Source organism: Danio aesculapii, chromosome 13, assembly GCF_903798145.1.
Source record: "Danio aesculapii chromosome 13, fDanAes4.1, whole genome shotgun sequence".
Taxonomy (NCBI): Eukaryota; Metazoa; Chordata; class Actinopteri; order Cypriniformes; family Danionidae; genus Danio; species Danio aesculapii.
The window spans coordinates 3,825,329-3,838,571 of NC_079447.1; the positions used below are offsets into that span (position 1 = coordinate 3,825,329).

Genomic DNA, 13,243 nt, shown 5'->3' on the forward strand with positions numbered 1-13,243 from the left:
CTGCAAATTGTCAGCTTTTTCAGTTTATTCATGACAATCTACATTTGCATAATGCTATTATTATTAGCAGTATTATTTATTATATGCATATTTATATTTGTTTTAATAAAAACTAGTTTAGATTTGTCCACCTGTGGGATTTTGGAGACGTCTGCATCACCATATGGGGCATAAGAACAGGACGTGTGTTTGGATATAGCTCAGTTTTTTGACCACACTTCATTAGTATTGTTCATTAATTCCTTTGCTGGAGATTAGAACTGAATTTAGAAACAGTTTTGAAACAAATTTTTGAGCTTAACAAATTAAATAAAATATGTACACTGTACTTATGTACATTGCTCCACCAAAGTAAAGGAGTAAAGTAAAGAGTAAAAGTAAAGAGTAAAAGTAAAGAGGCTGAATGGTGGAGGCTCGTTCTTTAAAATAGAGGACTTAAGGTCAATATTATTAGCCCCCTTAAGCAATATTTGGATTGTCTACAGCAGTGTTTCCCAACCCTGTTCCTGGGGGAACACTAACAGTACATATTTTCGGTGTTTCTCTTATCTGACCTATTAACTTCAGGTTTTGGAGCCTCTTCTAATGTTCTGATGAGTTGATTCAGGTGTGTTTGATTAGGGAGAGGTTGAAAATGTGGACTGTTGGTGTGCCTTCAGGAACAGGGTTGAGAAACACTGGTCTACAGAACAAACCACTGTTATACAATGACTTGTTACCCTAACTTTACCCTAATTAACCTAGTTAAGCCTTTAATGTAACTTTAAGCTGAATACTAGTATCTTGAAAAATATCTAGTCAAATATTATTTACTGTCATCATGGCAAAGATAAAATAAATCAGTAATTAGAGATGAGTTATTAAAACTATTATGTTTAGAAATGTGTTGAAGAAATCTTCTCTCCATTAAACAGAAGTTGGGGAAAAAATATACAAAGGGGCTAATAATTCAGGAGACCGGTTTTGTGCTCCAGGGTCACAGTATAACTCTTTAATACATGCATTTACACACACATGAGCCTGTTGTTTGGAGACCCCTGAAGCTCAGCATTAAACGGTGGTCATTTACTCTGAACTGAGCGCCGGTGGTCAGAAGCTATTACTGGAGCAGCGAGTGTGAGATACTGGCTAAAACCAGCACTGAAGGTGAAGCGGAGGAACTCCAGCACGGCCCTGATAATGGCACCACCAAGGGCAGACTGACCTTATCTCTGTTCATTCATCACACTGACACACACGCGCTCTGACAGCTCCGCCTGTGTGTGTGTGTGGATGCAGCACACAAATCAGACACTTGGGGAAAACTACAGATGGAGCCTTTTCATAAGACTGTTATGATGCGTTTAACGGTCATCAGCATCTTAAATCCTTTAATTTGTAGTATTTAGATTAAAAAGAAAAAACATATGAATATTTTTATGTATTTATGAACAGTTGAAGTCAGAATTATTAGCCCCCCTTTGAACTTTGTTTCTTTTTTAAATATTTCCCAAATGATGTTTAACAGAGTAAGGAAATGTTCACAGTATGTCTGATAATATTTTTTCTTCTGGAGAAAGTCTTACTTGTTTTATTTCGGCTAGAATAAAAGCAGTTTTTTTAAATTTTTTTAAAACCATTTCAAGGTCAAAATGTGTCTTTAAGCTGTATAGAAGTGTCTTGAAGAATATCTAGTCTAATATTATTTACTGTCATGACAAAGATAAAATAAATCTGTTATTAGAAATGAGTTATTAAAACTATTATGTTCAGAAATGTGTTGAAGAAATCTGCTCTCCATTAAACAGAATTTGGGGGGAAAAATAAACAGGGGGCTAATAATTCAAGGGGGACAACTGTATATATTATATCATCTTTGCATCAAATCACAAAAAACTAATTATCGCTTGTGTGAGGTGTTTCTAATGCAGTGTCTATAGGGGCAGGACAGTAAATCTGATGTTGTTCTCTCTTCTGGCTACCATTATCAGTCTCAAACTATGTTTCCTCTTTGTGAAAGTCTTGCTAACACCATTATCAAGTTCTTTTTCTATTATTTCAGCAAATAGGATTTTAAAATAATATATTTGAGCATTTAAGTTTACCCAACTATGATATTTTCTGCTGCTGAGAAACCTGTAAATGTGAATAAGGTCTATATTTTAATAAAATATCACTGTACATGTGCTGTATTGTACGTGTTTGACTCTTCTATGCATAACATAAAAACATAATATTATGTTTGCAGATATTTCAGAAACATTCTTGTTCATCTGAAAAACAATGCTGAAGTCAGATATTCTGTTTTGAAAATGTGAGTTACGTGCTGGAACAGCGCACTTTGTTTTGGTTCTTTTAACCCACCCAATGTCAGTTTAGCACCTTATTTTTCAGCACCCACGGGTTGCCAGACAGTGGAAAACAGCATATTTCATTTATTCATTCATTCAGAAAGGCTCTCAAAGCATGCACCCTTGACCGAAATGTGACCTCCGGTGGACAGTAGCAGACTCCAAAGTGAGACGCAGATTCAGAGTTCCACATGAGGTGTTTATTAATTAGCAAATATATAAATATTACGAGCGTAAACATTAGGTGAGCAGGTTACATAGTAACCCCGTGTCCTAACCACACATTACGTAAAGAGTTTTGCAGTTTTTGTACCAGACAAAACACAACAGAAATTTAAATACAGCAATTCAGAAGTACAGAATAGTGCACTCACTGCACCCCAGCGAAATGGTAAGGTTTATAATCTAATTAATACATATTAAACCTCTTTAACATTATTAATGCACATGCTGAATCACTGATATGTGTTGGTTTGCACTGAGTCTCGGCTCTAAATTTCCATTTTAAATGGTTTATTTTATTTTCCAGATCTGAGGTGAACTATCTGCTGCTGTTTTCAGTAGTATTGTAATAAAAGTCTTGTAAAATGGCATTCAGACTTACATTATTAGCATTTAACACTGAATAAAGCACATGAGGTGTACCTGAGGTGAGCATTGTCATTGTTTTCTGTTGATCAGCTGCAAGAAATAGAAGCCTTTTCTAATAGATATATAGAAATATATAGAACACAACCTAAATCAGCCTTTAGACTTGATAGTCAGGCTCACTCCTGTTGGTGTCGTCAATCTGGCAACCTGAGCTTGTGTGCGTTTTGAACCAGGAGTGCAATACCTAGTTCAACCACTGGGTGTCAAACTTACATACTGCACATTTAAAGAGCCCCTATTATAGGTTTTTTAAAATGACCCTCCATGTAGTGTGTAACACAGATCTAAGTGAAGTGAAATATCCAGATAAGGCTTATATCTGTAAGTGTACAGTGTTTAAAACTATTGATTCATCTATAAAAAAGTCGACTTATAGTGCTTCAAATGAATCATCTTGATAACGAGTCTTTAGCCGTTTCGGCGTGACATCGATACAAAATATAAGCCCCGCCCAATTGTTGCGCGCACAAACTCAGCAAAATTAAAACCTGCGGCCCCGCCCACTAACACAGTAGCAAAGTTGAAATTATGGGAGTTTTCCAGGACGAATAACAAAATGGGTGGGTTGGTGGCTGGAGATGGGTCTAAAATTAGCAGACTTCCAGGAAAAACAGAAGTGTTGGCAGGTATACTGACACATACACTTTGCACTCTGACTACTTCAATATTGTTGATAAAATTTCACTCTGTCTCGCGCTGAACACTGTGTCGACCAATCGCAAGGCTGTCATCGGTCCAATCAGCGCAGATTAGCTTCGTGCTAATGAACGGTTTGGGAACAAATGAATCGCTGAACGATCCATATGGGAATCGCTGGGACAATTAGGTAAAAATAAACGCTAATAGCAGAATGATTATTTTATGTAAGGTCGTAAGGTGCCAATAAGTGGCAATAACAAAAATATCATAAACCCTAGAAAACAGTATATGACAAAAATAATTAAACAAAAAAATATGTGTTGAGACGACGCAGTGGCGCAGCGAGAGCAAGAAGGTCACTGCTTCAGCTGGGCCAGTTGGCATTTCTGTGTGGAGTTTGTATGTTCTCCTTGTGCTAGCGTGGGTTTCCTCCGGGTGCTCCGATTTACCCCACAAGTCCAAACACATGTGCTATAGGTGAATTGGGTAGGGCTAAATTGTCCGTAGTGAATGAGTGTGTATGGATGTTTCCCAGTGATGGGTTGAAGCTGGAAGGGCATCCGCTGCATAAAACATATGCTGGATAAGTTGGCGGTTCATTCTGCTGTGGCGACACCAGATTAATGAAGGGAGTAAGCCAAAAAGAAAATGAATGAATGAATATGTGTTGACAAATGTTAATATAACAAAAAGTATGTGTGTGAAAATAGATTATGGTTCATTTATGTTATGTTACATTAAAATTATGTTTCGTTTTTGAATAAAACCTACCCTGGCCAGATCAGTTTGTAACTTAAGTGAATTGGTTAGAGACTCACTCTGAAGGATCAATTGAATCAGTGAGGTGTTTATTAAAGATTCACTCTGAATTAATCATTTGAATCAGTGAGTTGTTTACTAGTGACTCTGAACAGATCATTTGAATCAGTGAGTTGTTTTCTAGTGACTCTGAACATATCATTTGAATCAGTGAGTTGTTTAGTGGTGACTCTGAACATATCATTTGAATCAGTGAGTTGTTTAGTGGTGACTCTGAACATATCATTTGAATCAGTGAGTAATTTAGTGGTGACTCTGAACATATCATTTAAATCAGTGAGTTGTTTACTAGTAACTCTGAACATATCATTTGAATCAGTGAGTTGTTTAGTGTTGACTCTGAACATATCATTTGAATCAGTGAGTTGTTTAGTGGTGACTCTGAACATATCATTTGAGTCAGTGAGTAATTTAGTGGTGACCCTGAACATATTAGAATAAGTGAGTTGTTTACTAGGGACTCTGAATAGATCATTTGAATCAGTGAGTTGTTTACTAGTGACTCTGAACAGATCTTTTGAATCAGTGAGTTGTTTACTAGTGACTCTGAACATATCATTTGAATCAGTGAGTTGTTTACTAGAGACTGACTCTGAATGGATCATTTGGATCAGTGTGCTGTTTACTGTAGACTTCCATTGAAAGGATTATTTGAATCAGTGAGTTGTTGACTCAAGAACATATGACTGGATCGGTCCAATTCACAAATGAATTGTTCAGTCCAATTTGCGAACCGATTAAACAAGTTAACCAACCAAATTCAGCTTATTCACAAATCAAACACCACTATAATGTCTCTGAGCAGATGATGATGAATAACGTTTAACTTTTAAGTAAAATTACACCAATTAATTTTGCAATATAAAGGACAAAAGTAAAACCTTCCTAAAATAAAAATACTCTGATAAAATACAGATAATTAAACATAATTGAGTACGGTATTGAAATAAAAATACTCAGTGAATGTCCACCACCACTACTTTAGAGAAGTTTCCGGATGCAGGGGAATCTGTTTCCACTTGTGCTGCGTGATTATTATACGCTTCATATGGGAAGTGTAAATCTGGCTGACCACAGTAAACCACAATCTGACGCTAACTTTCCCTGAGGGGCTTCAGCGGGATTATAAATGAGTCTGCATCTATAAACATACAGTTGCGTGTATAAACAAACGCCTCGCGCTGGCCGGCCAACTAACCAGCTCAATTATAAATAAAGCAAATGGTTTCTTTTGTCAGTGGTTTTGTGTCCTCTGAATGAACTGGGTCTCGTCATCTGGGTTTAGGCAGACCCTGATTTGGCAGACATCTTTCTTTGACCTAAATTACTGTCAAATACCTTTTTTTTAATTAATTGTATTAATATTTTTTTTAATTAAGCTTCATCAAGAGGCTTTTTTGATATACATTTGTGGATTGCTCTTTAACTACCAACTTAAAACAATACACAGATAACAACTACAATCTAAATAATACTGTATTAATTACATCTATTTTACATAAATTCAATACATTTTGAATAATATAATGTTATAGGGGGCAGCACGGTGGCTCAGTCGTTAGCACTGTTGCCTCACAGCAAGAAGGTCGCTGGTTCGAGCCCCGGCTGGGTCAGTTGGCATTTCTGTGTGGAGTTTGCATGTTCTCCCCGTGTTGGCGCGGGTTTCCTTCGGGTGCTCCGGTTTTCCCCACAGTTCAAACACATGCGATATAGGAAAATTGGAGTATATGAGTGTGTGTGTGTGTGTGTGTGTGTGTGTGTGTGTGTGTGTGTGTGTATGAGAAACACCTGAAACTTGCCTATAGCACTTATTCACTGCTGCTCTTATAGTTGTGTAAATTGCTTCATTCCCTGCTGAAAAATCCAACTAAAACCAGCCTAGGCTGGTAGGCTGGTTGGCTGGTTTTTGCTGGTTGACCAGCCTGGTTTTAGAGGGGTTTTGGCCATTTCCAGGCTGGTTTCCAGCCATTTAGCGTCTGCTAAATGACTAAATGTGAATGTAAATGTGTGTGTGAATGAGTGTTTGCCAGTACTGGGTAGCAGCTGGAAGGGCATCCACTGCGCAAAACATCTGCTGGAATAATTGGCAGTTCATTCCATAGTGGTGACCTCTGATAAATAAGCGACTAAGGAAAATTAATAAATGAAAATGAATTAATGAATTAATGAATAATATAATATACTATAATACAGAGGATTTAAGAAAAATCTTATTGACAAAATATATTAATACTTACACTATAGGCAAAAATACAAATAGCCAATAATTATGTTAAAAACTCTTTTGAAGACGCATTTTTTATGCAGTTTTAGATTCTTGATCATTCTAATGTGTTGAATCCTTGTTTTTTAATGCATGTTTGATTTAGTGTTTAGCGTTTTACAAAAGCGCATTATAAATACAATTTATTATTATTAATTTTAGTATTATTATTAATTACAATAACATTTCACTGGGTAAATATGCATTTTTCCATGATTTATATATTTTCTGTCATTTTGTATTACTTTTTATTTTGTATTTATTGATTTTATATAATTTATTGTTTAATATTAAGAATAAGTGGGCATAGATTCACTTTTTATATCTCGATTAATCTCACGGTAATCTTGGATTAAATCTAGATTAATCTAGATTAAAATAGCTCATTTGAATTCTGCCGAAGGCATTCAGAATATGTGTGCTACCCAAATAATGACTAAATATAAGTCTTTGAGAGCGGGTTTCTTAAGCCAGGCAGCGCATTAGACCAGGGGCTCATCTCCTGTTTCCAAAATGCATCACAAACTGCTTGAGAAACTGTTCTACTATGATAATTGGTGATGAAAATAAATGATGTTAAATAAGATGTACTTGTGTTTACTGACTGTTTATTCAGTTAAACATGAATTGTGAACTGTAGGCCTACAGTAGCTCCAAACAGAGATTATTGATGACCTTAATCTGACTAAAGTCATAACTGAACTAAACAGAAATGGAATTAAGATGTGGAGTATGCAGATATTAGTGGCATTACTGAAGTAAACACCGTGATCAAACTATTACCGTCATGTAGGACTTTTCACCATATTTTCTGACAAGATCCACACACGCGGCTGTCAGTAAAGGACCGCACGCACACACACACACACACACACACACACACACACACACACACACACACACATCGCGAAATGCAGAAGATTTTTTTTCTTTCCATTCGGCGTGCGTTATTAAATTCCATAACACTCTCACCAGTCCTTACTCCTTATTTGTGTCTAATACCCCAGTTTGTCATGGGGGCATGAATGAACTATTCATGAGTTAAGGTGAAACTGCCGAACTGCAGTTACATGAACTCTTTGCACTCTTACATGAAAGCTCTTCACGTAAACACCTTAATTATATTATTGTCTATTAAGGCAAATAACTAGATTACAGATGTCCACGTAAGCGTAGTCAGCAGAGTCTTCGAAGTAAGTGAAAGATCCAGAAGGGCATCCTGCTGATTTGATTCAGAAGGGCACTGTTTTGTCAGACGGCTCACCGGTCAGGTATACATCTGCGCTAAAATATCAAGATGAGTCATCATAGCTTGCGTACAATATAGCCAGCTCACATCCCAACTTTGAGAATAGATTAATGACGATATCTTTTTTATTGTGCGATAAAAAGTTAAAGACGTTAATGGCCCACCACTAATATTAAGTCATGTTTCACAATTCAATAAGTATTTTTATGCACATTTTGTCTGTATGAGGGTTATTACGCTACTGTTTTGATAGCACTTGATATGTTTTTGAACAGATAATATGATTATCACTGTACTTTTATTCACCCAAATGTGGTCTCCTCACATGATAACGTGGCAGTTTTCAATAGCTATGTTTTCCTCCACCTATTTTGGATACACTGAAAAAAAATATTCAGAGATGATTCCTTGGATTTACTTAATTTTTTACGTTAAGTGGTTGTAAACAATTTATTTGTGTTGAATTTAAACAAACAAATTAAGTTGAACATTGCTCAATTTAATTTGTTTGTTTAAATTCAACACAAATAAATTGTTTACAACAGTTTTGCATGCAACACTTTTTTCAGTGTATGCGCATAAGAAACGGTTGATTGAAACACCTAGATGCACATACATTTTAAAAATGTATGCACATAACTGAGTAGGATGAACTTTTTATTTGATAAGAAAAGATGCACATAAACTACGATGGAAACACTTTCTGGACAAATTCCAGTATGCAAATTAAAAAAAGGTCATGTGATTATGTTAAAAGAGATCATGTGATGATAAAAATGTGTGTGAATGGACAAACCACAGGCTGAGCACACTAAAACATCTGAAATTTAGTTTTGGTCATTCTAAAACACCGTAACCATTTCAGTATTAGTGTTCATTATATTATTAATGACCTCCAGAATTGTCAAGAGGGTCTGTGCTCATGTCTTCAAACATCACCATGCATTAATTATGTGTGGGCATTGTCTTCTGAGGTGCGAGCCATTTATTAAATTAAAAAAGGACTGACGCAGCTTCTCCTACCGCTGCAAATTCAGTTTTTACTGTTGATATTTGGCGCCAGTTATTCAGGAAGTGACTATTTGTTCTCGTTGGACGGAAACACTGATTTATTTGCACGTCTTGTATGCAATATTCCAGTTTTGTGCATGAAGTTAATTTACATCTTTGGATGGAAACACAGCTAATGTCGTTCACTTGGCTGCTGTGAGCCAGGGACATGAATTTATTCACTATCATGATTGTAAATGATTTTTCATTCATGGTACTTACATTGCTTTTGGCAACCTAGATGAGGAGTCTTTGTGTTAAAGTACACATGAAATCAAAACTGACTATATTGATCTTATTAGCTCACATTGCTCGTTTTGTGCTGAACAATTCAACTGTGTATGCCATTAGGAAAAATCAAATGGTTTACACTTATGATCTAAAATTGAAATCTGAGAATGCACTTCCTGTTTGTTTTCAGTTCAACTCTCAGATTAGGTCTGTCTGAGGTATTGGGCGTGGCTAATATACTTAACCACACCCCTCCATCCGTCAGTTTTGACAGCAAACAAAAATTGTGAGCAGGAGGAGTCTGTTAGCTTGTAATAACTCTCCCCAAACCATTTTCCCCATCTTTCTGAATGAAACGCCTACTTTACTACATCCAATCAGCTCACAGTAGAAAAAACAAGCCACGCCCACTGTTAATATTTCTCGTTCCTCTAGGAACTGCATCACAATGCGGAAAAAAAAAACAGTCGCAGCTTCAAGTTCATGTGGACTTTAAGGTTAGGAATCTCTGTTTGGCATGTCTGAGACCTTGATTGTTTATCAGGAATCTTTCTACAGGCCCTGAAAGACAACACTGGATTACAGCATGAGAGAGACTTACCCGTGTCAACTTGTTTGGAGAGTCCTTTCCTCTTTCTTTCAGAGAGTTGAGGATCTTGGTTGAGGGAACGTGCCACTTTGCCTCTGTGTAGGGGACAGAATAAAAGACGAGCAGGGATTTACAGATCATCTCACTAGAGCAAACAGAAGAGCTAGGGGGCCATTTTGGGTCAGAAATTAATGAAGTGATGACATTTAAAAAGGTAAATATAATAAAGGCTGTATGATTATGAGGCTAAATAATTACAACAGGTTTTAAAGGGCACCTGTGATGAAAATCAACTTTTGGAAGCTGTTTGGACAGAACTGTGTGCAGGTACAGTGTGTCCACAGTCATACTGGAGTGATAGAAACACAATGGGCTCGATTTTAAAGATCTAGACGCAAAGTTTAAATCTCATGCCGAAAAAGCATTAAGTGCACGCCTGAATCCACTTTTGCTATTTTAAGGACAGAAAAATGCGCTCTGCACCCCGGCGCATGGTCTAACAGGGTTGTGCTTATTCTCTTAATGAGTTCTGTGTGTGTTTTGAGCATAACCTGCATTAAACCAATCAGTCTCATCTCCCATTCCTTATAAGAGTCAGTTGCTTCATACCATGGCGGATTGCTATTTACATGGCGGACTTTGTTAGTGGAAAAACTGAACGCTGAGAGAAAACAGTTAAACAGAGCATCTGCAGCGCGAGGATAAAGAACGAGCCTCCTCCATTCAGCCTCTTTTACTTTCCCTTTACTCTAACGCACTCCACTAAAGAAATCCATTAGCCTACATGTTCAATTTAGTTTGTTAAACACAAAGATTTGTTTCAAAACTATTTCTAAATTCAGTTCTAATCTCCAGCAAAGGAATAAATGAACAATAATAATGAAGTGTGGTCAAAAAACTGAGTTATATCCAAACACACGTCCTGTTCTTATGCCCCATATGGTGATGCAGACGTCTCCAAAACCCCACAGGTGGACTAATCTAAACTAGTTTTTATTAAAACAAATATAAATATGCATATAATAAATATTACTGCTGATAATAATAATAATAACATTATAATGAAAATGCAAATTGTAGTGAACAAACTGAAAAGTATCTATGCATCTGTGCCTGTGCTTGAGTGTGTACTTGTGGATGTGTCTGTGTTGTCTCTTTGTGTATTTGTATGTGAGGTGTGTGTGTGTGTGTGTGTGTGCGTGTGTGTGTGTGTGTGTGTGTGTCACCTGCGGAGCGTGTTCTCTCCAGTGTGGGCTCTCTCTCTCTCAGCATCTCTCCATCTCCCATCATGCCCTGTGCTTCAGCCGAGCGCTCGTGGAGAACAGGAGACTGACACCTGTGGAGGAGACGCACAACAGAAATATGCAACCATCCTTATACAGAGCATGTGTCTGTGTTTTTTTTTGTGTGTTTGTATGTGTATGTACACTCACCAGACACTTTATTAGGTACACCTTACTAGTACCGGGTTGGACCCCCTTTAGCCTTCAGAACTGTCTTAATCCTTCGTGGCATAGATTCAACAAGGTGCTGGAAATATTCCTCAGAGATTTTACTCCATATTGACATGATCTGGTGACTCTGGAGGTCATTTAAGTACAGTGAACTCATTGTCATGTTCAAGAAACTAGTCTGAGATGATTCGTGCTTTATGACATGGTGTGTTATCCTGCTGGAAGTAGCCATCAGAAGATGGGGACACTGTGGTCATAAAGGGATGGACATGGTCAGCAACAATACTCAGGTAGGCTGTGGTGTTGACATGATGCTCAATTGGTACTAGTGGACCCAAAGTGTGCAAAGAAAATATCCCCCACACCATTACACCACCACCACCAGCCTAAAGCAAGGCAGGATGGATCCATGCTTTCATGTTGTTAACACCAAATTCTGACCCGACCATCTGAATGTTGCAGCAGAAATGGAGACTCATCAGACCAGGCAACGTTTCTCCAATCTTCTATTGTCCAGTTTTGGTGAGCCTGTGTGAATTGTAGCCTCAGTTTCCTGTTCTTAGCTGACAGGAGTGGCACCTGGTGTGGTCTTCTGCTGCTGTAGCCCACCCGCCTCAAGGTTGGACGTGTTGTGTGTTCAGAGATGCTCTTCTGCAGGCCTCGGTTGTGTAACGGGTGCTTATTTGAGTTACTGTTGCCTTTCTATCAGCTGGAACCAGTCTGCCCATTCTCCTCTGGCATCAACCAGGGTTTTGCACCCAAAGAACTGCCGCTCACTGGATATTTTCTCTTTTTCAGACCATACTCTGTAAACCCTAGAGATGGTTGTGCGTGAAAATGCCAGTAGATCAGCAGTTTCTGAAATACTCAGACCAGCCCGTCTGGCACCAACACTCAAAGTCACTCAAATGCAATGAGCTGCTGCTATGTGATTGGCTGATTGAAAATTTCCGTTATCGAGCAGTTGGACAGGTGTACCTAATAAAGTGGCCGGTGAGTGTACGTGTGTTTGTATTTTTGTGGTCGTATTACCCATCGTATGGTGGGTGCTGCTGGCTCCAGCTGGCACTGCCGCAGGGTCCTGGATCACTAGAGGACGACTGGTTACTGGGTGAACTGCGGTAATGCTGAGACGCCTCTGTTTTACTACACGACGACATCTGAGGGTTTTCTACATCCTGAACGTTCCTGAAGACACACAACACAACACAAGACATGCGTGTCAATTCAACACTGTCAGAGCAACAGATTTCAGACTGACAAGCAGGTCAAGAAGTCTGTTCCCTACAGAGTGTGTGTGTTCAGTGAGACCTTCGTGTGGAGATTGCATGCAAAATTAAATATGATCTCCTCTACCATGATGACATACTTGAATGACGAAATCTGATGCACATTTTTGCAAAGCACCATGGATAATTAGGCCATTGTGCACTGATAAGACCCAATCAGTGTAAGCTGACATGATGAACCACAGATTCTGATGCTTTCAAATGAATTTCAAATATTTTTTTAAGCTGTTATTGCACTTTGTCTTGTTCGATTTGATATTCACTGCTGGGTTTTCATGCATGCAGATGATGATCAACATGTGCACATGAGACGTTAAATAAATGCAATAAAATGTGCTTTAAAAAAATCTACTAAAACCATTGCAACCTGATTATGCATACAAAATAGACTGACTGATGCATACTTTAAAATAACATTACTCATGGATACACTGATACACACTAGAAGGAATTATAGGTGCACATTACAACATGATTGATACATAATACAAATTGATGCACACTCAGACCAGGTTTCTGATGCATACTACAAAACGGTATAGCAGTATGTGCTATTGAAGTTATTTTGCATACTACAAAGCAGATGCAATCTAGAAAATAGTGTCACTGATGCATACTATAAAACCCTTATACCATACTATAATATAGTGTTGCTGATATAAACTATGCATAATGCATA

At 37.7% G+C, this 13,243-nt stretch overlaps 1 protein-coding gene across 3 annotated transcripts in view; it reads right to left on the bottom strand.

Annotated features, from left to right (window-relative positions):
• The window catches only part of LOC130239311 (signal-induced proliferation-associated 1-like protein 2), a 175,312-nt gene that overhangs the window by 63,574 nt on the left and 98,495 nt on the right, over positions 1–13,243 (bottom strand). For all 3 annotated transcript variants that reach the window (XM_056470415.1, XM_056470416.1, XM_056470414.1), the window contains exons 11-13: positions 12,308–12,463; positions 11,048–11,157; positions 9,834–9,916 (exon numbers count right to left, since the gene is read on the bottom strand). In XM_056470415.1, the coding sequence (XP_056326390.1) occupies positions 9,834–9,916; positions 11,048–11,157; positions 12,308–12,463 (349 nt within the window). The remainder of the gene's footprint in view (positions 1–9,833; positions 9,917–11,047; positions 11,158–12,307; positions 12,464–13,243) is intronic.